The sequence below is a fragment of the Pleurodeles waltl genome, chromosome 3_1, assembly GCF_031143425.1.
Source record: "Pleurodeles waltl isolate 20211129_DDA chromosome 3_1, aPleWal1.hap1.20221129, whole genome shotgun sequence".
Lineage (NCBI taxonomy): Eukaryota > Metazoa > Chordata > Amphibia > Caudata > Salamandridae > Pleurodeles > Pleurodeles waltl.
Genome location: NC_090440.1, coordinates 1,495,535,281 through 1,495,561,815, shown reverse-complemented (window position 1 = coordinate 1,495,561,815; position 26,535 = coordinate 1,495,535,281). Strand labels below are relative to the sequence as shown.

The window sequence follows — 26,535 nt, the reverse complement described above, 5'->3', positions numbered from 1 at the left end:
AACATTTTCCACAGACGGGGAGAGAATATAACCTTTTTTTTTGCCTCAGCAATAGGAGGGGGAAGGGAGACCTATTGGACCTGCAACATTAAAAAACAGTCACCCAATAAGTGCAATCATTTTTTAAAAGAGCAGCTTCTCTCAAATCAATCCATCTCTCTTCAATGATCTCCTTTTGTATGACTGCCTTCAACTGCCCTTTTTACCCTTTTTAAAAAGGATATCATTCTACCCCTTTCCTTTGAAAATGTAATAAACTGTATCCTTGTCAACCTATTGATTTACTTGTTCAGGAGTAGCACTGAAGGACAAGCTTTTTGAAGGGGGGGCCTAGGGCAAGCTACCTGATTACCCTTTACTATCTGGCACATAATCTCAGAAAATCAATGGAGAATGTCCCTGCTCCAATCATCAATAAATAAAATGGCCCTTTCTGGCCATTTTTTTAAATGGGTTGTTTTTGAAGGAAACCAATGGGTTCCTAGTTTCCAGGCCACCAATGTTCCAGGCCTCTACAAATGACAAGCTCACCTTTAATGAGAGGACATAGATTTTATGATCGCTAAATGAGGATTCGGAGACTATCAAATCCTCAGTAGATTGTGCTATTGCATAAGAAGCAACAAAATAATCAATCATAGAACCTCCCATCAGAGATTTATGTGTGAGTTCGGCCAAATTAAATCTCCTATATAAAAGCATACAGCCATTTTCAATCATACAGTTGAAAGTAGTATATCCCAGATTTATCTGTTCTAACATTAGATGGAAACAATAAAGGCAGGATATTAAAAGCAGATTCTCTCTCTCTTTCACAAAAATAAATGAATGGAGTGATTGGACACTTTGCAATTTAGGTCACCCCTATCAACCAGTAACCCAATTTCTTACAGTTTCCATTCCTGCACGGATAATGCAAACTAAAAAATCTATGTGTATTTTGTGTATAGCGGTTATTGCAACTAAATCAAAGAAATAGCATTTTGTGATTGTGCATAAGCATAAGGCAGGTCTTCAGTCAGGTATCCCAACATGATCCTTTCTAGAAGTCTTTCCCACCATAACGGTTTTTTATCATGGCATAAACGCCATGGAGTAAATCAAATTTGCACAGATGTATGAATCCTACTAATAATGAAACTTTGATTATGTGACCACACCAAATGTGATTCACCTGTCTGTCATTTCAAATGCAATCCATTAATGGTTTATGTGCTTTATCTATTGTGCTCTCTCATACCGTTTTTTTTGGATAGTTCTTGCAGTTACTCTTCTCATGTCTGTTCCATGTTGAATGTGTTCCCACCACCTCTTTGCTTGATGGATATTAGTGAAGTGTTTTCTGTCTCACTCTGAAGCCTCACTGAGGGATCTTTAGGATTTCCAGTGAATGGCTTTTGAACTTTTCTGCAGCAGAAGATCCAAATTAATGGATATATATTTTGACTTCTCTTTCTTGGACCACATCTTTGAACCAAATAAATGGGTGTCTGGACTTAATAATCTAGTCTTTTCCAGCCAATCCTATAATGGTATTGGTTGTCACCCAACAGTATTCCTTAATCACAGTGCAGCTCCATACAATATAACAATATTCAGCATGTGCAAGGTATGTCCTATGCAAATGTTTGTACTGCAACTATTGAAATCTTGTAGTCATGGAAACTATGAACTTCAGCTGACATGAGACACTTCGTCTCCTTTGTCCCATGTCCATTTCCATCACCATGACAACTTTTGCAATGAAGCTCTGAGGTTGAAATGGCCCGTCTGCATTCTGTAGGTCTAAATCAAGCCGAATTTAAATACATCATCCATTTACACTATCCCAGCTCTAGGCCGTCTCACCATACCGTGGGATTTCACCAACTCTGTCAATATAAGTATTCACCACAGAAGTAAGAAAGACCCCATAGCTGATCTTTCATTGTAATCCGGAGGAGTCAGGGTTTCACTTAAGCGATGACTCACTCAAATGCCAGGTCTTTATCACTCAACATATTCCTTTTACTTCATTACCATGTAACACGATCTCACTGCTTTGAAGGACCTGGGCATTTGTTGCTCCACACTTCCAAAGTCAGTGTTCAGAATATAGATGTGAATATATGAGAATTTAATTAAATATTCATCCAAGAAATGGTGAAGGCATAGCCTCACTGAATCCTGTAGATGAATGTTAAGTGAGAGCACTTCATTAGCACACTTTATGAATTTGAGGAACGGAATTCGTTAAATGCCTCTGAACCTATTCTCTTGGATAGGCTCAACATCAGCAAACATTGATTGTGTGACCTTGACACATTCGGCCTAATAGAAATGTTTATCTTTCAGGAGTATTTTTGTTCCTTGGGGGAAATATTAATAAGATTTGCAGCCTTAAATGTAAGCAGTGATGTTGCTGGCAGTCTAAATAAACAGGAGGCTGAATCCCTCTAAATATGCTGCTATGCTGTTGTTTCATGGCCAGAAGGTCACAACCACATTTGAATTTATAGAAAAAAATTATGTTTTGATAAAAATTGATGTAGTTGAGAAAACCGAGGTTCACTGCAGAATTGTGGCATAAAACTTTGAAGTTTGGTGATTTAATATATCAATGTATTTATCTATAGATAGCGCTTGAAGGCTTTACCATTATCAGCTTTAGCAATGAAGCCATGAAGCTATGTTTGCATGCTTTGGATTCTGATGAAGGTTCTTTGTTGGTTTATCGTTGTTGAATTTTTCGAAAAAATACTTCCTAATCCTGTTTTGTTGTGCTGGGGGTGCAGAGTGTGTGAAACTGCTGAGGTAGGGCAGTAGATCTCATCTTTCATGTTTGGAGCTGTTGGACAGAGCATGCAGCAACTAAAATGAATACACAAGTTCAATTAATCACTTAATCACAAGGCATTGAAAAGCAAAGGTCATGGCAAGCGATTGTAATCCTCCCCTAGGGTACTTTGGATGTTTTGACAAGACTGGACAAATCTTAGGTCACATATTGGTCTATAGCTCCCATCTCAACTGTGGATTATGAAAAAAGGAGCAATGAGACAAAGGAAACAAGTTTACTTTTAATGGACAAATAGGATTATATAATTGGTGATTCAAGTCCCCCCAGAGTCTGGCTGAATTATAAGTATTTCTGGGATGGGTCAGTTATTGTTTTAAACACAAATGTCCCTTAGCAGGTCAGATTGACTTTCCTAGAGTATTTCTCTCCTGGGATCATGATAGGAAAATAGAAAGCAATGGAGCTCATTGAGGACCAGATGCATTTAACCGAAAATCTCAGCTTCTTTGATGATATTGTAAATTATCCATTGGCACCCTTGCATCAATCGAACACTTATTAATACAGCTGTTTTATAGATGGAAATATCTCATTAACACCTCACAAAATGGGTTATGAAAGACGTCAGATACTAAATATGTAATCATTCACCTACCAATTTATATTTATATTTTGGTTGCAAGATTCCATTGTATTTCTCATATACAAAGAAAAAGTGTTATTAGACACCTTGTAGATTAGACAGATAACCATCATATTCTTGTCAGAAAAACATCCAGGCCTGAAACAGGAGCTTCTCTAAATAGCACTCAAGTACCTTTTCCAGTAAAACGAAGGCTTCTCTGGGAACAGAATAGTGTAAGGGCCATGTACATAGTTATTATTTTTTTTTAAACATAGCCAAGGTTTTCAAATTGTAAGCTACCAAAAAGAGATATGTTGCCAGAATTGCCTTGAAAGTGCTGCTGACACATCAGTGGCACAGAAAGAATCCGCATATGGGCACATTTCCACTCATTGTCGGACCCTGTTTTAAAGTGCCCAATCGGATGTTTATTGCACCCTATGCAATCTTATACCCCAGTGTTTTCAAAGTACTAGGTGTGAAGCAACTTGATGATGTTGATTCTGGATCAAAGTCTGCAGATTCCGGTATTTACCAGGCTCTTTTCGCCTTTTAAATGTCAGCACATTTGATCTGCCAAATTAAACTGGGGAGACAATCGTTAAGGCAATCAATAATAGCTGCGTGCGTTAAAATCCACCAAGGATTACTACATATCTGAGAGGTCATAATCGAGGCCTAACTATTCAAAATTTGACAGACAAATACAGCCTTCATGTTGGAGGTACGATTGGGTTCACACACCACGATATCAACGTCTGTTCTCCGTACTATATTGTGGAATTACGGGAGCTAGACGCACATCTAACTTGTGTGGTGTTGTCTGAATGCAAATTCCCCACGCTAGGAATTCAGGTGATAGCAGGACTCTCCTTATCATAAAGGATGGCAGTGAAAAGCCCATCATAGTACATTACTATTTAAATATTTATGTTCGCCTTAAATTCTTTAATTTGATCTGCTATTTTACGGCTGCCCCTCTTTCATTATTATAATTCATCATAATATGTTCTTGTACTAAATATCTTTTCTCCAGTATGATGCAGCTCGCAGCAAATAACTGAAGATATTACAACAGTTTTAAAAATCAGGCTCTGAATGCTTTGCATTTCAGAGTGCTTTTTCTACCATTGAACTTAGGTTGCCTTTCGATTCTATTTTCTTCCATAGCAAGATTTCTGAAATGTTCTTCATTATATGAAGGAGACTTACTTTCCAGGATTCTTAGATGTAAAACTACAAGGGTAACCTCAGTTGTCAACTAAATGCGATGTTTTGTATTTCCCAGTCTGAAAATACAAACAGAGCAAATTACACACTTCCTTTTTTTACTAAAACGGAAGAAGGCATTTTCACACTAACAGTTGCATAAACTACATTTTTCATGTGTAACAAAATCGACAACATGGACATGCCTACTTGAATTACATGAAATTCAAAAATGAAATAATTGTCAAAATGCCCAGCCAAATATACGTAACTCGAGGAGGCAAACAATTGTTCGTGTTTCACCATTTTAATAAAACTATGAACAATTATAGATAGAAAAGGTTTACAGTCTGAAAAAAACATGTAATTCAAGGTTATTGGCTGTATACATACCTTGGAATTATTGATCGTTATTAACTACACTACAACAGTGCCTTTGAATATATGTCATCACTTGGTTGGTCTTAATGTACTGGTAGAAGTAGCTGAATTTCAGTGTTATTGAACAGCACATCCACGTGAAATAATGTGTGAAATAACATTCTAAGGTTCTATAAATACAACAAAATTCACCTGGTTCTGTTGTCTAGTGAAATGAAATGAATACCGTAAATAGCTTGACATTCTTTTTCATAAAGGCATATCAAATAAAACAATGCACAATCTTTACTAAGTGATGGTTCACGGGGAGAAAAGCAATGTGGGGCGTTTGATGGCTATTTTAAAGCCTACAACCAGTCAGCTGATGTTTATTTGTATAAGCCTGGGCAGGCATTGATATGTCTTTCTGTAACTGTGTTAACAAACTTTGGTATGCGAATCAGGGCCAGATTTAGGAAGCCCATGCATTGCCTTTGCTTCAATCAAACTTCAGTGACATTTGGTAAGCCATGTAAAGCCACCTTACGTGGCTTTGCATGTCTTAGTAAATCTGGAGCAACACAAGGTAGAAGAAGTTGCAACTCATTCTCAGATTTACTAGGACTAGTAAACATAGGAATGGGTATAAAATGTTATGCTTTTCCAGGTGAGGCGTAACAAAGCTAAATATTTTCTGCAGTACACATAGAGGAAAAGTCTCTGAGAATTGTTTTTGGGCAGGAAAACTTCCCTTCCTTCAAACAATCCAGGCTGTAACATAGGCATCCATGCACCATGGCGCAAAAGTGTCTGCATTGGCGCTAGGCCGCACTCAGTGCTCCAGAGCAGGGAGAGAGTAGGAGTACACCATGTCTTAGTAGATATGAAGCATTCCCGCCCTCTCCTTGCCTTGTCATGCAACACAATGAACAGTTGTCTTGTTGTGCTACAGTGCATGAATTGTTAGTAAATCTACCCATGTGTCCTTAAGTTTCAGACTAATATATAATGTCTTGTCATTTTCTTATTCCACAAGGGCGATGCATCAACAAAGCTTGGGTTTGTGATGGAGATGTCGATTGTGAGGACCGCTCTGATGAGGATAACTGTGAAGGTTTTACATGTGGACCACCAAAATACCCTTGTGCTAATGATAGCTCCATCTGTCTGCACCCCGAGAGTCTCTGCAATGGAAAAGATGACTGCCCTGATGGATCAGATGAAGGAGTCATTTGTGGTATTTCACTTTCAAAAATACTATTTACTCATTTCATGAGATTTCTAATAGCAGTTGCCTTCTACCTAAAGCAACTTTTTTTGAGTGGGCACATTTCAAGTTTTTACTTTGATTTGACCCGTAGGCCTGCAAATTCTCATACAGTTCTCCTAATCAATAACGTTTTTAATTGTACTGTACATTCTGCATCAGTAGTACTCTTGCACATATGGTTTCAAATTGACTTGGTAGATTAAGCTTACTATGAAATTTAAACAAGTTTCCCAGTAAATATTGAGGTAGAATTTAAGTAGCGAGCAGTTAAAAAAAAAGGTACCAAATGAAGCGTTTCATTTCATCAAGTGGCTGTAGTTCTTTTACTTCCAGTAGGTGCTTAGTGGTAAATCCTAGTTCCTCATTTTAGGAGTGCATATGCAAATAGCCAAATGAGCTCTGAAACACCTGGTTCCCAAGGGAGCATGAAAACGAATGCAAACTATGTTGGAAGTATCCTTTCAAAGTACTTAACAGATCCTATTGAACCACTGACACTTATAACTGATCATTGTTTTGGTATTTGAGAATTCCCATTTCTATGCTGCTTGTCACTATCCACTGAAAAGATTTCACAGGCTGTTAAAGCATCCAACATTAGTCACTGCTAACAACAACAGTCTTCCATACGTATCCTTTTGGTTGTGCCTAATGCCCTAGAGAAAACTTAAGCTCACTAATCAATTGAAAAATTCTTAACATTGGTGAGTAAGGATGTTTATGCACTTTGGCACCATGAACGTATGCCAGAGACTGTGTTTTTACTGTCTTTACAAACAAATTATGCCTTTAATAGAATTTTTGTATTGAAGCTCCTCTCTCTCCAAGAGCTCTTCTCAGTCTTTCCAATGTGCCCCTTTACTACAGAGTCTCTCAGCCAGAGCCTTTACTTCAGAGTTAAAACCCAGATGTCACACAGTTCTCACTGGTACAAACACTGATCGCAAGGGTGATGGTCAAAGCTGAAGTTCCAGAAATAGGGGTAAAGTGGAGAGGCACATGAGATTTCTATCTTGACAAAGTCACCACTGATCCACACAAAACCATTTGTATGGCTATACTTGAATGTGTTGCCTTTTGCCTTGTTATTATATAACAGCATTTCCAGTAAATCCAGTAGAAATATTTAGCCTTATTCACAAAGGTAAATTTGGTGATAAACTAAGTTAAGTTTAAAACTGAATTTACCTTACTTACCTTAGCTCGGAATTCACAAAAGCTTTCAGTGCAGGTGTCCATTCATTTAAGATCTTCTTCACAAGTGCAGAGTTCTTTGCACCTGTAAATCTCACTCATATTGTGACAAGTGGGTGTTTCAAACTGTGTTTAGCCCTGGAAGTTTATGAACTTTGACAGACATAGGAGTTTATCGGCATTCATAAATTCCTCTCCTTCTGCCTACCACCTTGGAAAGTGTTAGAGATTGAATCCAGCTACAGGTGGTACAACTCCTCTGTCAAGGCAGGAAGGGGAACAGATCGCCCCCCGGTTTTCTAGAGAACAGGAGATATGGAGAAAGAGTTTTCTCTACAGGTGACTATACATCACATGCTGGAAAACTATGGGCCAGATTTATCAAAAGTGCACATCTGGTCATGATGCACCACTTTTCTTGCACCCCATTCCGCCCCCTAACGCCATCATGTGTGCCCCGTGTTTATGAAATGTGTACCATGGCGCATATTAGGGATCTAGCATCACAGATTTTGACGCTAATTTGGTGCTTTGCAGGATTAGCATAAAAATTTTGACTCTAATCCTGCAAAGTAAAAAGAGACCCATTGAAAACAATGGGAGCGTCATATTTACGCCTGCCTTAACAGGCATTAACAATAAAACAAAAAATGGCACAGTGAAATCTTGTTGATTTCTCCGTGCTATTTTTCTGGGCCTCCTAAGGCCGGAATGCCCCCCTACCATGTATTATGCCTGGCTCATAATTGTAAATATTGCACAGCGATTTTGCCAATCTAATTCCACATTAGACTACGCTAATGTGGTGCAAGGTTGCACAAGGGGCTCTTAAGTATGCCCTTATGTGTGCATTTGCACAGGGGATCCTATCGAACCTGTGTGGAGTTCTCCACTGTGGAGAACTCTGCACAGCAGGAATGGCATCAAGGTGGGAATTTCAAATGACTTTCCCAGAAATAAACAATGGAAACCTGTGCCTAATACATTCGTTTGCATTCCTGTGAATCTTTGTGAATTTCAGATAACAAGAAATGTACAAGGTTATCTTTTTGCTACTTACCACCCTACAGATTCGTGCACATCCAGTAATTTTGGCTCTCCAGTTACTCTTGATTCTGGGGGCAATAACTTACAACTCTATGGTACAAGAGTTACTTTGAATAAATATATTAAACTACAGTGTATGTGACAAACAGATAATGACATCAGGGTGTTGATTGGACTTTAATGTTAATCTAATAGAGCATGCTCATTAGGTACTCATCACTTCTATAGAAAACAACAGCAAATATATCAAGCAGAGAAACATAACAAAACGTGAAAGTTATTCAGACACATACAACTAGTGGGTAAAATGCTTGAATTAATTTCATCCACTTGTGATTACTTGGGGCGGCAATACAATCCATCATTTTTGCCCCAGAAACATTCAGATCAACATATTGTGTCTATATATAATGAACAACCACTTTGGAATATACTAAAGAGCACATAAAAAGGGGATGCATGATTTTGTTGATAAATTCCTTACTGAAGAGGTAGATCAAGTAATTTTGGCTCCGCAGTTACTCCTGATTTTGGGGGGAATAACTCACAATTCTATGGTACAAGAGTTAAACTATCAGGTGAAATCAGGGATTCCAGATCTATACATCTTAGCATCCTTTCACCATGATATTCACAATTTACCCCCAAGTGTGAAACTTTACTTTCCCAATCATACCCTTGTTTGTGACTTTTCACTTATTAAATCAATTGAAAATGTTATAAGCCCTGCACATCACATTCTGTCTACATTTAGTTCAGCAGAACCTATGCAAAGACAACCTCACTGGAAGCCGTTGTCCAGTTGGAATCAAGGTGAGATTAAAGATTGTATTTGATCTCACGAAAAACAAACTTAGAGAAGAACATTTGTGAGAAAACATATTGGCCACACTGTTTAATGGAAATTAAAAAAACAAAAAAAACATGGCATGTGCTTTTTGATGGAAATCATTTTGCCCATTACCTTCCTAAATACATTTGTCTTTTAATGTTTTTTGAAAGTGTAACTTTTTTACACAAAATAATTCTCTCTATCAGTTTTCAACAACGTTCACATAGATCATATTTACTTTCACCACTCTTTCCATGACCTGTTAGTAAGTGATGTTTGATTTTTTTTTTAATGGTGTTCTGGGATAATCTGCAGCACTCTTTACCCCATGTACTGCTTTTCTCTTCTCCATTTGTCTCTTTCTCACTCTTCCCCCATTTTTCCTCACACTTCTTTTGTTTTTCCTTTTTTTTTTGTTTGGAGATGGCACCATTCTTTCATACATTTTTAAAATTAGATTGTTTCCCCCTCGCCATTTCCTTCCATTTTTCAACATTTTTTCATAATTAGCTCCGCTACACACCCTCATTTTTACCCTTAGCCATCCTTCATCCTATTGAGGGTCACATCAGTAACAGAAAATGAACTAATAGCAATTTACAATCCTGATCTGTTAATATGTTTCTTTTCTAAACAAACTTTTATGAAAAAAAACCTGCACATATGTTTTCTTCTTTACCAGTTGCAAGAATGTTTTATACATTTTCATAATTTTAAATAATCTTATCTACTTAACTGGTTTCATTATGGAGTACATACCATTTTCTTTCTTTTGGAAACAAGTTTTTCTAAGCTATTTTTCAAGTTAAATCATACTTATGTATTAGATGTAGATGGGTTTTATTTGTATTTAATTGGCCTAAATAGTATTTCAATTAATTCAGTTCTCAGCTAAAGGTGTTTTGTTTTTTTGTTTCTCATGCATTTGTTTTTTACCATTTTAATTGTCAATGACTTAGAAACTACAGAAAAATCTTAGCAAGTAGTCTCTATGCCAGGCTTTAATTGGTGCAGAGGAAGGGAAGCTGAAACTGTTTCTGAAGCACACATGGGAATGGTCCTGCCCTTGGATTTGTGGTCCTTTGTTGCTGGACTCAAATATGTAATCCTCCTTTGAATTTGTTGAGTGATATCACTGTGCATTATGTTAGCATGGTGCATAGTGGAAAGATAATTTCTGCAATCTGGTGTACATTTTACTTATTGTGGCACAATAAAGACCTCAGACTGCCTAAATAAAGCTTTAACTTTATATAAATTTATATCAGTGCACCTAAGTACTCAAATACAACAGATTGTTACTTTGCAAGTAAAAGTCATTCGATCACAATAGCTTTTAATACAGGGATCCATTATTTGGCTTACTGTTTTACGGGCTAAGGAGCTGTATTATTGATATGACACACTTTCCAGGAGTGCCTCAAATTTGTGTGGCTTTGCAGCTTGGGACAGCTCAGTGTAAAATAGCAAATAAGCTGCTCCCAGTGCAAGCACAGACCCACACCTGCATTTGAGATGTGCCTGCACTGAAAACAGTGCATGAGTAATTTGGACCCTGTTGAAAGCGGCCAGCCCATCTTTCAATTAGGTGACAAACCCAGCCTCAGTTTTAAATGGGGTAAGGGATCTACCCGGGACTCTCGTCTCACCATCAGAAAGGGTGCCACTGGTAACCTGTAGCATTCATGCATGAACCATTTAATACTGTTCCACAGGTGATCTATAACATCTGCTATTTTACTGCAAACACATCACTCCCTTCTGGCTATCTATCAAAGCTACTCTATCAAACATATTCAACATGCAAATTCCATTATCACATGCAATAAATTCCCTGGGGGTCCGTGCGACAACAGACTCAAGTATACTAAACTCACTATCATAAGACTTTTTCCTCATCAATATTTTGCTTGCAGTAGGTATTAAAACAATCCTTTCCAACTTGAAAAATTATAACGACATATCATACCATATGAGTGGGATTGGGTATGTTTTATCAGAAGTGGTAAAATGATAGGAATTTAAAAAACATCTTCTCATCTTCTTTGGTCCAAACTAGACTCTACAAAACATTAACCCGCCCTAAACTACATATGGAGATTTCTTCACACAATCCTCGTTCAATCCCAATATTCAATGCTTATCTTTCTATGATCGTTTTCTTGTTCTCTTCTATCTTTACTCCTCCCCCCATCTTTCTACTTCATCTCACACATCTATTGCATTATGTTTTATGTTATGTTATGTTTTTGCTTTATTCACTCTCCAAACGTCTGCTCAAGATATGCATATATTCATAGACCTACAACCAAAATGTTCTTCCAACCCTCACTGTTCATTCAACTGTATTGTAACCTCTTAGTATATGTTTACATGCTGTATTTTGCTCTTTGAGAAAACAAAACACAATCAAAAATAGTAAAATAAAACCAAATACTGTTCCTATGAAAGTAATCGCCAGAGGAGCACTTTGCATGTCTACAAGTTTGTGACTCAAGATAGACTATTTCCTATTATGTCTTCTCAAGCATCTTTTCCTAAGTACCTTGTTCACTATATTAGCTTTGGGCATGAACAAGAAATAAGCCAGCATCTCACCCAATGATTTGAAAAAAACAGTCTGTGTTGAAAGGTTTGTACATTTATCATATGTATTATGGTTATCTTTGGTTTTGGAGGTACTAACTGCTAAAAAAATAATGCATTCTCCAATCAGACCTTTGAGTCCATATATGTAATCCTTAACTGAAGCAATTCTTTGGTGTAGGAGACTATAATCGAGCTGAGTTCTCTAATAAAATTTTGTGAGGAATTTGTTCTCTTTAATAGAACATTCTGCCCTCTAGTTGCAGAACGTTCTAATAGCCTTAGAACCCGCCGTAGCAGGCTCTACCGGCCATTGAAGGCACTCTCCCTTGTGAAAGCGGGCCTTTAATGGCCGGTAGAGCCTGCTACAGCATTTCTTGAGGCTACATTAGAACACTGGAATGTTGAGCGCTCCATTAGAGACAATGGAGTAACTCTGGGCTTCTAATGTCTCCAACATTTCAATGTTTGTCTTTCACAGCTGTTGGGGTGAAGAAAGGCCTCAGGGAGCCCAAGAGGATTTGAACCCCCTTGGGCTCCTTGAAGTCTTTGTTTTACCAATTAGAACATTCTGCCCTCTGGGGTGGGTTGTTCTAATAGCATTATAACCTGCCATAGCTGGGGTGTACCAGCCATTAAAGGCCATCTCCCTTGTTAAAGCCATCATCTTTGGCTGAGGCCCTTGACGCTGCAGCAGGCCTTTAATCGCTGGTGTAGTCTGCTATGGTGGGCTATAAGGCTCTTTTAGACACAGACCTATTTCATCTGATAAGGTGCTGGAAAGCCATGATTCTTCACTGTGAAATGAAGAGTCTGTGTTTTACATTAATGCCCCAAGAGGATAAGAGTGATGTCTTGGGGTGTTTGCTGATCGGTTAACACAGTTGCTTACCTGAAGCTTACCAACATATTGAAATCCTATGTTTTTTTTTACAAAAGATCATCAAGCCCATTGTATAGCTTTGTTTTGCCTCTATGTTTTATCTGCTTTTTAATATAATAATTACGTGGACCTTTAAAACATAGGACCTCACACAATTAGTAAATGTTGGTTAATTAATCTAACAAGTTCTTTGGTAAGTTGACATCATGACACTTATATCACATGTTTTGAACTGAGCAAGCACAGTGGATGAACTATCCATTTCCCAAGAAAAATATGGTCTTATTAGATAAATAAAACAAAGGGGCAGATTTATGAAAAAGTAAAGCTGCACCTAGTACAGCGCCACTTTTCTTGTGCCCCTTAGAGCCCCCCTAACACCACCTTGTGCGCACTGTATTTAAAATATCGAGCATCATGATGGTAGTCAGGGGTAGTAGTGTCATAATTTTTTATGCTAGTCCAGCGCTTCACAGGATTAGCGTAAAAAATGTGAGCCTCTCCTTAACACCTATTCTTAGCAGGCATTAAAAATGCAGATAAAAATGACACAAAGAAATCTCTTAAATCTCTTTGCTCCATTTTTCCGGCCCCCACAGCACCGGAACACACCCCTTGTATATATTATGCCTGGTGCAGGAATAATGTGGTGCAAGGGGTTACAAAGTGGAGCAATGCAGGCATTGCGTCACTTTGTAAATATGGCACAGTGTTTTTGGCCTTTCAATGCCACATTAGCATTAAAAAAATGACAATAATATGTCGTTAAATGTGTTAAAAAGAACTATGTGGTAAAAAACCTTCTCAATTTAAGGTCCAGATATACAAACCAGTTTTGTAAAGTATGTATCAGGGAAGAGGAACATTACTCCTACACAGCAGGAAATACATTCATGTGTCCATAGGAAAAATCTCTGTTCTTTACATATGCAAATAGAGTACAGTCAAAAAATAATTCATAATTACTATAGACAAGGCAAAATGCTGATCTTTCATCATTTGCAAGCAAAAATAACAGCAATGTTGATTGCTGTAATATGTCATATGATGCCTACATACATTTCCTCTGTCATCAAATACCCCAAAAAATCAATCACTATTAAATTGGTCACAATCATATGCTAGTTGATGGCAACAAATGTAATGATGTCCACCAAAACATATACAGGAGTACGTCTATATGGAACATAGGGGTGCTTTGTTACGGTGTTTCCAATAATAATTTGTTGCAACATAAATATTTTATGGGTAGCGTATATGTTAGACCTGAAAGCCTTACGGTGGTCACCCCTAACTTTTTGCCTGCCTCCCTCCACTTTTGAGATACTGTTTTGCTGGTTTCTAGACTCGTTCATACTTTGTTTGAGTGGTAGCAGCTGATCTGAAAGAAGTAGGAAGGTGATATTTAGTATGGCCAGAATGGTAATACAAAATCCTGCTGACTGGTGAAGTCGGATTTAATATTACTATTTTAGAAATGCCACTTTTAGAAAATGAGTATTTCTCTGCACTTAAATCTTTCTGTGCCTTACAATCCACATCTGGTTGTGCTTAGTTGACAGCTCTCTTGTGCATTCACTCTGACACACCCCAAACACAGGATACTGAGCCTCACTTGCAAACATCTGCATTTTGAATGGGTCTTTCTGAGTTAGGAGGGTGGAGGGCCTGACATTTGTATGTCAAAGGACAGTAGCCTGCCCTCACACAACGGACTGCCACACCCCCTACTGGGAACCTGGCAGACAGGATTGGACTGAAATGGGACCTTGTGCCCTTCTAAGCCACTCTTTGATGTCTCCCCCACTTCAAAGGCACATGTGTTTTTTTAAACAGGGCCTCTGCCCCTACCAACTCAGACAGTTCCTGGAAATGAGAACCTGAACCAGAATCTGCATCCTGCCAAGAAGACCTGCCTGGCTGCTCAAAGGACTCACCTGTCTGCTTTCTGTGAAGGACTGCTGCCTTGCTGTTGCCCTGCTGCTTTGCTGCTCTCTGGCTGCGCTGAAGAAGTTCTCTCTAAGGGCTTGGATAGACCTTGCCTCCTGTTCCCTGAAGTCTCAGGTCCAAAAAGACTTCATCTCTACAAGAAGGACTTCTTGTGCGGTGAAATTCGATGCACAGCCTGCCAGAAACGAAGCCCAGCCTGCACCGTGGTGTCACCGGACACCGAACCGGAATGACGCAGCCCAACTTCGCAATGAGAAGATCAACGCAGCACCAGCGTAGCAACCGGAAATTTGACACACGACCCTACCTACTGGAACGACGCAGCCCGACTTTCAGAGAGGAATTCATGCAGCGTCTGCCGCGCGGTAGAAAATTCAATGCAACGCTCACTGGATCGACGAAGCCCCTGTGACTTCGTCCTGTCAGCGCCAGAAATGCACACATCGTCCCCGGGGTGTCTGAAAACCCCACAACCCGAAGAGGATCCATGACCGAGTGCCAGAAATAGATGCACAGCTGTCCCTGCGTGAAAACGAAATGACGCATTGCCGTGTGCAACCCGAGAAATCAACGCACACCCCTTTGTTTCCACGAATCTCCTCCTCTGCGGTTCTTTGCGGAGATTTTTCATGCGAACCAGGTACTTTGTGCTTTGCTTTTAAAAGACGTAAGACACTTTATTTCACTTTTCAATGATATCTCAATATATACTTATTGCATTTTAATCGTTTTGACCTGCATTTATCCAGATAATTATTATATATTTTTCTAAACACTGTGTGGTGTATTTTTGTGGTGCTATATTGTGTTATTGTATGATTTATTGCACAAATACTTTACACATTGCCTTCTAAGTTAAGCCTGACTGCTCAGTGCCAAGCTGCCATATGGTGGGCACAGGATAATTTGTATTGTGTGTGACTTACCCTGACCAGAGTGAGGGTCCTTGCTTGGACAGGGGGTAATCTGACTGCCTAGCAAAGACCCCATTTCGAACCGTATATAATTGTGATCTCTTAAAGTCCCACAGCGAACTTCATGATGATTGTCCTGCATTGTTAAAATACAGCATATTATATTTAAGTATTTATATATATATGACCTATTGTTAATGTAATTATTTGTGACCAAGTGTCATAACTGAATGATAGGAGGCAATATTGATTATTTTATCTTTTAAGAGATGGTGGTGCATTAAGTTTTAAGTGGTCCAAAGAAGAAGGGTGTGTGGTAAATTATATATGAGGCAGTTTCAGGCTGCACGTTTGAAAACTTGGTTAATAAATTTCATATTAGCACACAGGGTTGGACTGAGAAGCCTTCTGCAACTGGGGTGTGCATGCCTCAAGCAGTCTGGTCTGGATGTTGCAAGAGCAACTGATGCACTGTAAGCTAAGATCATTGGATTGAGTTAATTTTGAGACCACACCTGCTAGCACAAGAAGTAAAAGAACTGTAGAAAAATTACCCAAACTGCATAATGGGCAGATGATTGTGATGTAATCAAGTGCCTAAGACAAACACATTAAAACTGATAGCCAAGCATTAAAACTGTTTAATTAATAGCGTGCTTCAATACTTATTTGACCTATCCTGAGGTTGCCTAAGTGTTCTATTGAAGATGGCATATCTATTCGATTCTAGGAGTCAAGGATTCCTATGCAGTCACAATTTGTATGATGTGGTCCCTGGAAGTGCTGTGTTCATGCAGAGGAAAAAATATCTCCCACACAATCCTTTTGGTGCACAGCTAATGTTAACTGAAGGCCTAACTAGAATACAAAGAATGCAAAATACAAAAGAAACTAGTGATGGCTTTTACATAAAAAATCTGGGTAAGTGGATCTTAAGTGAATCAACAATTAGTTCAGTTACCACAGGTTAAGGGTCTCATTCACTTTAAGGCTCTGATGGTAGGTGGTTTGTATTGCACGTGATAACTAACAATACAAAGAGGCAGGTAATTTATTGAGTGCAAACAGTACCACCAATTAGAAGTTGTTGGTCAATTACCTGCGGATTTTGGTGTTTAGTGCACCACAATCTGCATGGTATGATGAATACCATATTGTTTTCCCTGGTTGCACTTCAGCAGATTTGACCTTTCGAAATGTAATGAAGGTTGAGTCATTTAACACATGATTATCAGATGTGTTGAATAACAAACAGCTTGTAATTCCAATGCGTCTATAAAAAGGAGTGTATGCACAGCACAGAAATTAAGGACAGCTCGTAAGCAGGCCCCTGGAGATTTAAACTGGACACGTCATGCAAATTCGAATCCGATTCAGTATGAACACAGGAAACATTTCAGAGCGATTATGATAAGTAGTGGTAAGAAGTAAGTATATGCTTGAAGTTTGGTTAGTAAATCTAGATTTGTAATCCGGTTTTTCACTTCATCACAACATTATTAAGACATTGTGAAATATTCAGGAATCGGACTAAAATGTTCTTTAACGCAATATGTTGCTTTCTACTGGATATTCAATCGCTGTGATCATTACTGTTTTTATACGTTATTGCATCAACACAGGCTTTATCTGTACAAAGAGTGGCATTAACTCAATTATTAAGTTCACTACAGCTATATAAACTACATCATTTACTGAAAAAAAAGTTCTCACTTGTTTGTGTTTTATGCATATGCATGGGAGAAAAATATTCGGCTCAGTTTATCTTGTGTCCCAGAATTGGGATATTTGTATTTCTGTTGCGGTTTACTAAGCTGAGCTGGTTTATCACTACCCTCATTCGAAGTAAGCTGCACCATCAAACAATCTCCTGGGCCGGAATGCTGCTACTTCTGATATAACAAGGTGTAGACTAGGCTAACCGTAAAATCTAAACCTGTTAGATGTTGTAACAGTTCCTTGTCTACTGGTGATCTGTGTAGGATGCTGGCCTGGTTTGTAGTGGGTACCTTGGGCACTTACACCTTATACCAGGTCCAATTATCCCTTATTAATGAAATGTAGTAGTATTCTAGCAGCTTAGGCTGATAGAGTTAGCTGTGGCACAGCAGCTTAAGCTGAACTATGAGACATGCAAAGCTCCTGCAATACAACTATAGTTACACAGTACTTATACACAAGTAAAGACAATACTCAATGTTACCAAAAATAAAGGTAGTTTGTTTTAGTGATGCAAGGCCAAAAATATCTTAGAGACAATACTCCTTCTGGAGGTAAGTATAATACACAATATATACACTAGACACCAAAGTAAGGTAATTAATAGTCATAGGATAGTGCAAACAATAGAAAATACCATAGAATGCAATAGGAATAAATAGGTCTAGGGCAACACAAACCATATACTAAGAAAGTGCAATGAGAAACATGAATTCACCCCCTAGACAAGTGTAGTGTGTAAAGAATCGCTGGGAATGTAAGAAAACAACAAAGGTGAGTAAAATGCCCTACCCCAGAGCCCAGGAAAGTAGGAGTGAATTAGTGGGAGTTTCCTTAGGAAACACTACAAGTCATGATTAGAGTTATTTCAAGAACCAAGCAAGACTGCAGGCAACAAATGGTTGATTCCTGGACCTGAACCCTGTAAAGATAGGAGACCAAGTCCAGAAGTCGGAGAAGATTCCAGGAAGGACAGGAGCCCCTGCCAACCTAGAAGATGGTACAAAATAGGATTCTCCGGTTGGAAGAAGTCTGCAGAAGAGCACCAGAGAAGATGGCTGTGGGTTCCTGCATGATGCAAAGGATATTGGATGCAGGCGACTTGGAGTGCTGGATTCGTCCAACAAGTATTGGTTCAAGCAATGCATCAAAATGGCGCTGCCTGGACCAAAGAGGGACCTGGGGGCCTCAACTCAGACTGAGGAGGCAGAGGGGGCTCCCAACACCAGAGGGAATCCACAGATGACCAGGCAGCAGCCACGGAGGTCCCAGGACATGGGGACAAAGAAGGTGCAAATTATGGATGCTGCAGCACTATAAAAGAAGGTTCAATGCCACCAGAGAACATTTCAGTGAGTTGAGCATCGCAGGGTAGAGTGCTGGGGACCTGGGCCAGGCTGTGCACGAAGGATTCTTGCAAATAGTGCACAGAGGCCTCAGGAGGTGACAATGACGCGGTGTACAGGGGTACTGTTGAAAACGGGGAATGCAAGCTCTTACCGCTTCCAAATTTGGACAGCTGGACCCTAGGACAGTCTGTGTCGAAGGGGTCCACCACCTGTGTTCCAAGGAGCATGCTCAGCGCTGTGAGAGGAGTCCAAGAGAACTGGTCGTCAGCCTAGAAGGTGCCTGCTGGAGCAGGGAAGTGACTTTGTCACTCCACGGAAGATTTCTTCAGTCCTTCTGGTCCAGGGTGAAGACAGGGTGTCCCAAGAGTGTGCACACCATGGAAACTGTTGCAGTTGCTGGCTGGAGCTGAAGTTGCAGAGTCAAAGTAGTCCTTCTGGATGCTTTGTTGCAGGTACAGTAGTTTCTGGATCAGTCTGCGGTCGATCTGAGGTCAGAGGATGAAATTGTAGTTGCAGAGGATTCCTGATGGAAACTTGCAAGCAGAATTTGAAGAGAAACTCACAGGAGAGACCCTAAATAGCCCTGAGAGGGGAATCGGCTACCTTCTCAGGTATGGACCTATCAGGAGGGTTCTCTGACTTCACCTGCTGGCCCTGGCCACTCAGTGGCCTCGAGAGTATCCCCACACCTTAGAAAACACGATGGCTGAAGTCTGGGACACACTGGAGGAGCTCTGGGCACCACCCCTGGGGTGATGATGGACAGGGGAGTGGTCACTCCCCTTTCCTTTGTCCAGTTTTGCACCAGAGCAGGGACTGGGGGTCCCTGAACCAGTGTAGACTGGCTTATGCAAGGAGGACACCATCTATGCCCTTCAAATCATTTCCAGAGGCTCTGGGAGGCTACCCCTCCCAAGCCTGTGTAACACCCTCCCTTCAAAAGAAATGCTTTGTTCTGCCTTCCTGGAACTGAGCTTCTCAGAGCCCAGGAGGGCAAAACCCTGTCTGTGAGGTGACAGCAGCTGTAGCTTTAGTGCAAGCCTCAGAGAGCTGGTTTGGCAGTACTGGGGTTCCATGGTGGAGCCCCCAGGATGCATGGAATTGGCTCCCCAGTACCAGATTTGGAATGGGGGGGCTCTTCCATGATCTTAGACACCTTACATGGCCATGTTCAGAGTTACCATTGTGAAGCTACATATAGGTATTGACCTATATGTAGTGCACCCGTGTAATGGAGTCCCTTCACTCACAAAGTCTGGGGAATTGGCCCTGGACTGCGTGGCGGCACCTTTGCTAGTGCAAGGGTGCCCTCACACTTAGTAACTTTGCACCTAGCCTTCAGTAAATGGAGGTTAGACAAATAGGTGACTTATAAGTTACTTAAGTGCAGTGAAAATGGCTGTGAAATAGTGTGTGCACTATTTCACGCAGGCTGCAGTGGCAGTCCTGTGAAAGGGTTTGTCTGAGCTCCTTATTGGTGGCAAAAGAAATGCTGCAGCCCATAAGGATCTCCTGGAACCCCAAAGCCCTGCGTACCTAGGTACCATATACTAGGGACTTATAAGGGGGGTGTCCAGTGTGCCAATTGGAATGGGTAAATGGAGTCAATTTATCTATAGTGACTAATTTAGAGGTAGAGAGAGCATAAGCGCTGAGGTTCTGGTTAGCAGAGCCTCAGTGACATAGTTAATCACTACTGACAACACACACGTTAGGCCACAAACTATGAGCACTGGGGTCCCGGCTAGCAGGATCCCAGTGACACAGTAAAAACACACTGACACACACTCACAAACAGGCCAAAAGTGGAGGTTACCATGCTAGAAAGAGGCTACTTTCTCACAATCTGCATGGCCACATTTTCTATATGAACTACTTCATTAGAGGTACACATAATAGAGTATATGGCCCTTTTAATACCTGGCCTCTAACAATGGACTCTATGCATCTTTATTGATAGGGAATTGGTAATTGGTAGACCTGTCAGCCTTGGGATGGTCTTCACCCAAACATGTTGCCTCCAATTTTGCTGGACTTTTGTTTTTGTTGGCCTTAGGACTCTGCACTTTACCACTGTTAGCCAGTGCTTGTGCTCACTCCCCTAGACATGGTTTGATTTGCATGTACCCATTTGGCATATTTAATCTACTTATATGTACTTTGTAGTGTGGTAGACCATATACCAAGGCCTGTAATTAAATGCTACCAATGGCCATGCAGCATTTATTGTGCCACCAGCCTAAGTAGCCCTCCAAAACATGCTCCAGGCCTGCCACAGCAGTCTGAATACAGGAATCCACTGCCATGTTCACTTGGTATTTAAACCCCCTTGCCAAGCCTTAACTCCCCTTTTATTACACATAAGTCACCCGTAAGCTTTACATTGTCCATTGGACAGAGTGACGTGTAATTATTGGTTGGACATGCACCTTTAAGTTGTATATATCCTGCTTGTGAAAAATTCATTTGTAACTACTATGAGGCCTGCCCCTTCCATAGGGTAACATTGAGGAATGCTTATTACATTTAATAAGCTGTAATTCCCAATTGTGAAAAGGTTGATATCTCATGTTTGGTACCTATGACATTGTAATGATACATTCTCTTTAATGGTAAAGTCAAATTTTTCATTTACAATTTTGAAAATGCCTCATTTAGAAAGTTGGCACTTCCCTGTCCTTAGTCCTTTGTGCCTCAAGCCTGGCTTAGGTCACTTTATAGAGTGTAGCTGACAGACTTTGTGATTAAGAGTGCTGAGAGAATGGGAGTGCAGAGCTGAGCACAGCCTCACTTACATCTGAATAGCCTGTGCGCAGCCTTCACACAAATGGCCTACTAACCCTGTATTGTCGCTGCAGTCACCTTGGAGCCAGGTCAGGGCAGATAGGGAAGCCCATTAATTTCAAAATACCTTTCCAGAAGCTTCTTCCCTGTTCCAGAAGGAGGGCACCAAGGTATAAATATAGGAACCCTTCAGTTCATTACTGGACCCGTCGAAAGACTCTCAGAGGATTGCCTACTGCTGTGACCTACTGTGCACTCTCCCAGCCTGCTGCTGTACCTGTAGGGACTGCTATGCTTTCTGGAGCCTGTCTAAAACCTTCAGAGGCCAGCCCTGCTGTTGAGCTCTGCATCTATACCTGCCCCCAGTACTCCAGAAGTGACTCCAAGGGCTAGTTTGCTGGCCTCCTGTTCAGAGCCACAGGGACATAACAGGCTGTGACCAACCTGAACCTACATATAGAACCAGCCTGTATCAGTCCTGAACCCCCATTAGGTATCCCATCAGTCCTGGATACTTGGTTGTGGTGCTAAAAGTGCCCAGATGGCCATTTTGCCAAAAGGTGCTCTGCAAACCAGGACCTATTACCAGTCAGATTGACTTTGCAGTCTTTCCTGCTACATTCTCCACAGCAGCAAACCTGCTTCAGAGGGCCTTTACTAAAGGGGTATTCAACACTGAGGAATTGTTTTCGGCTATAGACTGACATTTTTTTAGTTCCATTTTGTCAACTAAGTCCAAATGTTGAAATCTTCAACACAGAATAGACCCGAGGCCATCCTACAAAGGAGGTCCTTCCTTGAACACCTACTGCAGCCTTGCCCCACTGAAATCTGAAGGTAAGCACTGGCCCACCCAATCCATTTCTTCTATCCGAACTGTGCTTCATTACGGTCAGCCTTTACTTTCGTCTTTGCCATGATCTGGCATGGCTAGATGTCCACAGTTGGCACTTTGATCTTTTAGGTGATATTTTGAACCTTAAACTTAAAAAATTCATAATTCTAGTTCTACTAACTGAATATTTCTCCTTTTGGTGTCAAATAATGTATTAACATTGACTTCATTTTTCTAAATTGTTTTTCATTTTTCTTGTGTTGTGTTGTCACTTTATTATTGTTTGTGTGCTGTATAAATGCTTTACACTTAGCCTCTAAGTTAAGCCTGGCTGCTTTTATTGCCAAGCTATCCAGGGTTAAGCACAGGTTAATTTAATGACGTTTTGTGGTTCACTAAGCAAGGTTGCTATTGCTTGACCATGGCTAACGATCCAGTCAACCAGCAACCCAATTTCCCACAGTCAGCCTAAAGTTGCATCAAGAGTCTAGACCTACCTGCTCATAAAGCAAATCCTTTATGTCACTTGACTTTCATAAAAATATTCCTCTCCCCCAGCCCTCATATTATATATGTCTCTCTACCCTAAACTACTCATCCTTATTTCATACTGAGTTGATTCACTTTTGCTGACTACTGTTTCTTTCCTGGACACCATTTTTCCCACGTCCATTCACCAGTTTGTTCTGTACACTTCATCGGCCTTAAATGCTGTGGCAACCCTTGCTCATATGTAGTGATATCTTGGATCACACTATAGAAGGAAATACAGAAAAGACACATTCAAATATATATGTAAGGCACCAGGCACTCTTTCCATAAAACCCACGGTTAAAGGTATCTAATGTATAGCTGTCATGTGAGCACTAGATGCATACCTTGATGTGTAGGCCAGTAGAAATTTTGCTCTAACCACTTGAATCACCGACAACATAGGTGGCCCATGTATTGATAAAAGACCTTGCTTTTGCTATGCTGCTCCAAGTTTATGATGTTCGGTGTGAGCATGCTTTGAGATCATCATTTGAAAATCAACCCTCAGGTTTTATCACTACCTACACACAAAGTAGCGTTTATTACCATACATGGAGATATATATGTACAAACTACATTTTCTCCCGAAATTATCATAAAGGTCCTAATGCTTAAGAACATTTGTTTGATGCCCTTTGCAGACCCCACACGCTGCCAGCTTTTTCATTAATTAACAATAAATTAATAGAAAGTTCAGAGTAGGAAATTGTTCCCTTCTTGTACATCTTTGCTGGGCCCAATTCTGATTATACATCAATATTCTGAAAGGAAACAAGTGAATAGGGGTAACTATAAAATCATTTAGCTATTTGGTGGTATTGTAATCTGCAAACATTCACGGCCATGCAAATACCATTTTACACATAATTATGCAATTCATTGTTAATTTATAATTTAGTTATATTAGCACATAAAATATTGATACTGCACCTACTGGTTGGTAAAATATCCAATCATACGTGCATAGTAGTATGGCTTTCTTCACACCTATAGATATACTATAGGTAACATACAACAGAAAGTTACATTGATCGTATTTTTAGCTCAGTATTTTCTATGGTCTAGCCTAACTGATTCACTTCTTTGACTGCCTGCCAACATAGTCTTGTCTTTTGATGAATCAATTTATTTTAATTTCCCTAGTTAGCCCCCTTAAGACATTTTTCTTTTTCATATTCTGCTTGCATTCTAAATGTGCAAAACGCTTTTTTTTCTTTTTTTTTACTCTCAGTCTGAGCCAACACTGTACACTGAATATAAAGGTGAAATGTCTTCTGGAGCTAAAACAGTGGTAAAAAGTGAATTAATTATAAAACTAAGGGCCTCATTTACAAGAAACTGACACATCAGCTTTGATGCATCAGATTTTTTGTACCTGCTGCAGATACCCTAACAACAACATAAATGCACAGTATTTACAATACAGAGCTCCATGGAGCACATTTTCACAGAAACATAAAAAATTCGGACACATCTGTTGGTGCTAAAGTGACACGTTGCTGCAGTTTTATCATAAGACTCACGCAACTCCAGCAATGTGTCTGAACACAGCGTAGAGTCCCATTGTAAAAAGCCCTGTATCAGTTTTCGGCCTGGTCTGAGAAGGCATTAAAATTGTGACTCACTGAAGTCATAGAGTGATGCAGTGAAAAGTTGTAGATTTCACTGTGTTAGTTCCACATGTTTTTTTACATTGGAATGTCTACCCTGCATACATTAAACCTGTCACGCATATAATGTGACACAGGGCTTTACAAGCTGACTCATTGGGCCCAAAGCACCAGTTTGAGAATATAGAGAGGTGTAGAGCACTGATTGTGCCACTGCTGCGTAAAAAACAAATGACATAGCGGTGGCACAAGGGGCTTGAAAGGAGGACCCAAATGTATCACACAAGGTATTATTTATCACAACACAAATTCAACCTTTAATATTGAAAAGGAATATACTATAGAAGTGCAGAGCCATTTGAATTTCCTAGGAAATGCGTTAATTACATGCACATTTAGATACATGGAGCTTCTCACTTAATATATCCATTTACTTGTGACTATGATTCTCAAAAGTGAGTTATTGGGAGAAAACAAAGCCCCACATTGGGACGATTCTCTCGCACACATCTCTATGTGAACTCCCCCAGAGCCAGTGCACAAATGATTGCAGATCACATGGTTCTCACAAATCTCCAGACGAATTAGTTTGAGAGATACTTGGAATAGACCAACTTGGATTTTTCCTAGAATTATGGGGTATTGTAAACCCCTGTGGACCACAGCAGCATGGTTTGAGTGGATTTTTCACCCGTACAAAACCATAGAAGCTCAGCAGTGATAGTGATACTTATAGTTATAAATATACTTATCAGAAGAAACTACAGCTCATGCCAGAAAGTAACTTTAGGCAATGAGTGATAGTTGCTTACCATAAGTATAACTATAACTGCTGAATTTCTATGGGTTTGTAAAGGTAAAACATCAACCTATCTATAACATACATGTAACCTTTGGGTTTGTCAATAACTATATATATATATACAGTATATATATATATATATATATATATATATATATATATATATATATATAAATATATAAATATATATATATATATATAGAGAGAGAGAGAGAGAAAGAGAGAGCGGTAGAGAAGAGTGTGTGGTAGTAGCCACTCCGTAGAGATAGCTGAGATTCTTAGGCCCTGATTTATACTTTTTGACGCTAAGCTTTGCTAATGCAGTTTAACCTCAAAAAGTATACTGCTGTTCCAAGACGCTGGCCAGGCGCCTGATTTATCAAATGGCGCAATCCAGCGCAAAGGGTGGGCTAACGTCATGGAGAATGACGTTAGCCGGGTGGGGTTGGCGGTATGGGAGAAGGGGGTTTTGCACCAAAAAATTACATTAGGCTCGTTAGAGGAACAAAAGATGACTCTAACTAGTCTAGCATCATTTCTTGTCACTAAACCTACCATATCAAATGACTCCTGTCTCATAAAAGACAGGAGTTATGTCCACCACCCCAATGGTCAGCACAGGGGGCAAGGGTCCCCTGTGCATGGTCATTGCACCCAGTGCCATGTATGGGGACCCCATTGGAGGCCCCCAGTGGCCCTTAAAAAAATCCAAAAATGCTTACCTCTACTTACCTGGGATGGGGTCCCCCAACCTCCGCTGTCCCTCTGGTGTGGGTGTCCTTGGGGTCTGGGGAGGGCACCTGTGGACTTTTTCCATGGTCTTCCACCATAGAAATAGGCCCACAGGTCCCCTAACGCCTGCCCTGACCCAGGTTTTAAATAATGGTGCTAAGCAAGCTTAGCACCATTTTTTTTTGGCCTACCTCCCTCTCATGCACCATTTTTGTTCAGGAGGATAAATAAGGCACATGGGCCTTAGAGTCATTTTTTGCCCGGTAACACCTACCTTGCATCTCATTGACAGGCACAGCCACAACCACAGGCAAACAATTCCTTTAACTCCAATATTTTGACGCTAGATGGATCTAGTGTCAAAATATAAATATGGAGTTTGGTTTGTGCTTAAATAGTGTAAAACAAAATGATGCTATTTTACCGCAAAGAGAGTATAAATATGCCCCTTTGATTCCCAGGGGTGGGAATTCCTCTGACTTTTGTCACTATATGATGAATCTCCACAAATCCTAGAAGAC

At 40.0% G+C, this 26,535-nt stretch overlaps 1 protein-coding gene across 1 annotated transcript in view; it reads left to right on the top strand.

The window, feature by feature from the left end:
- The window catches only part of LRP1B (LDL receptor related protein 1B), a 4,500,992-nt gene that overhangs the window by 2,523,449 nt on the left and 1,951,008 nt on the right, over positions 1–26,535 (top strand). Inside the window, exon 22 of the mRNA XM_069225083.1 lies at positions 6,010–6,210. Within this exon, the coding sequence (XP_069081184.1) occupies positions 6,010–6,210 (201 nt within the window). The remainder of the gene's footprint in view (positions 1–6,009; positions 6,211–26,535) is intronic.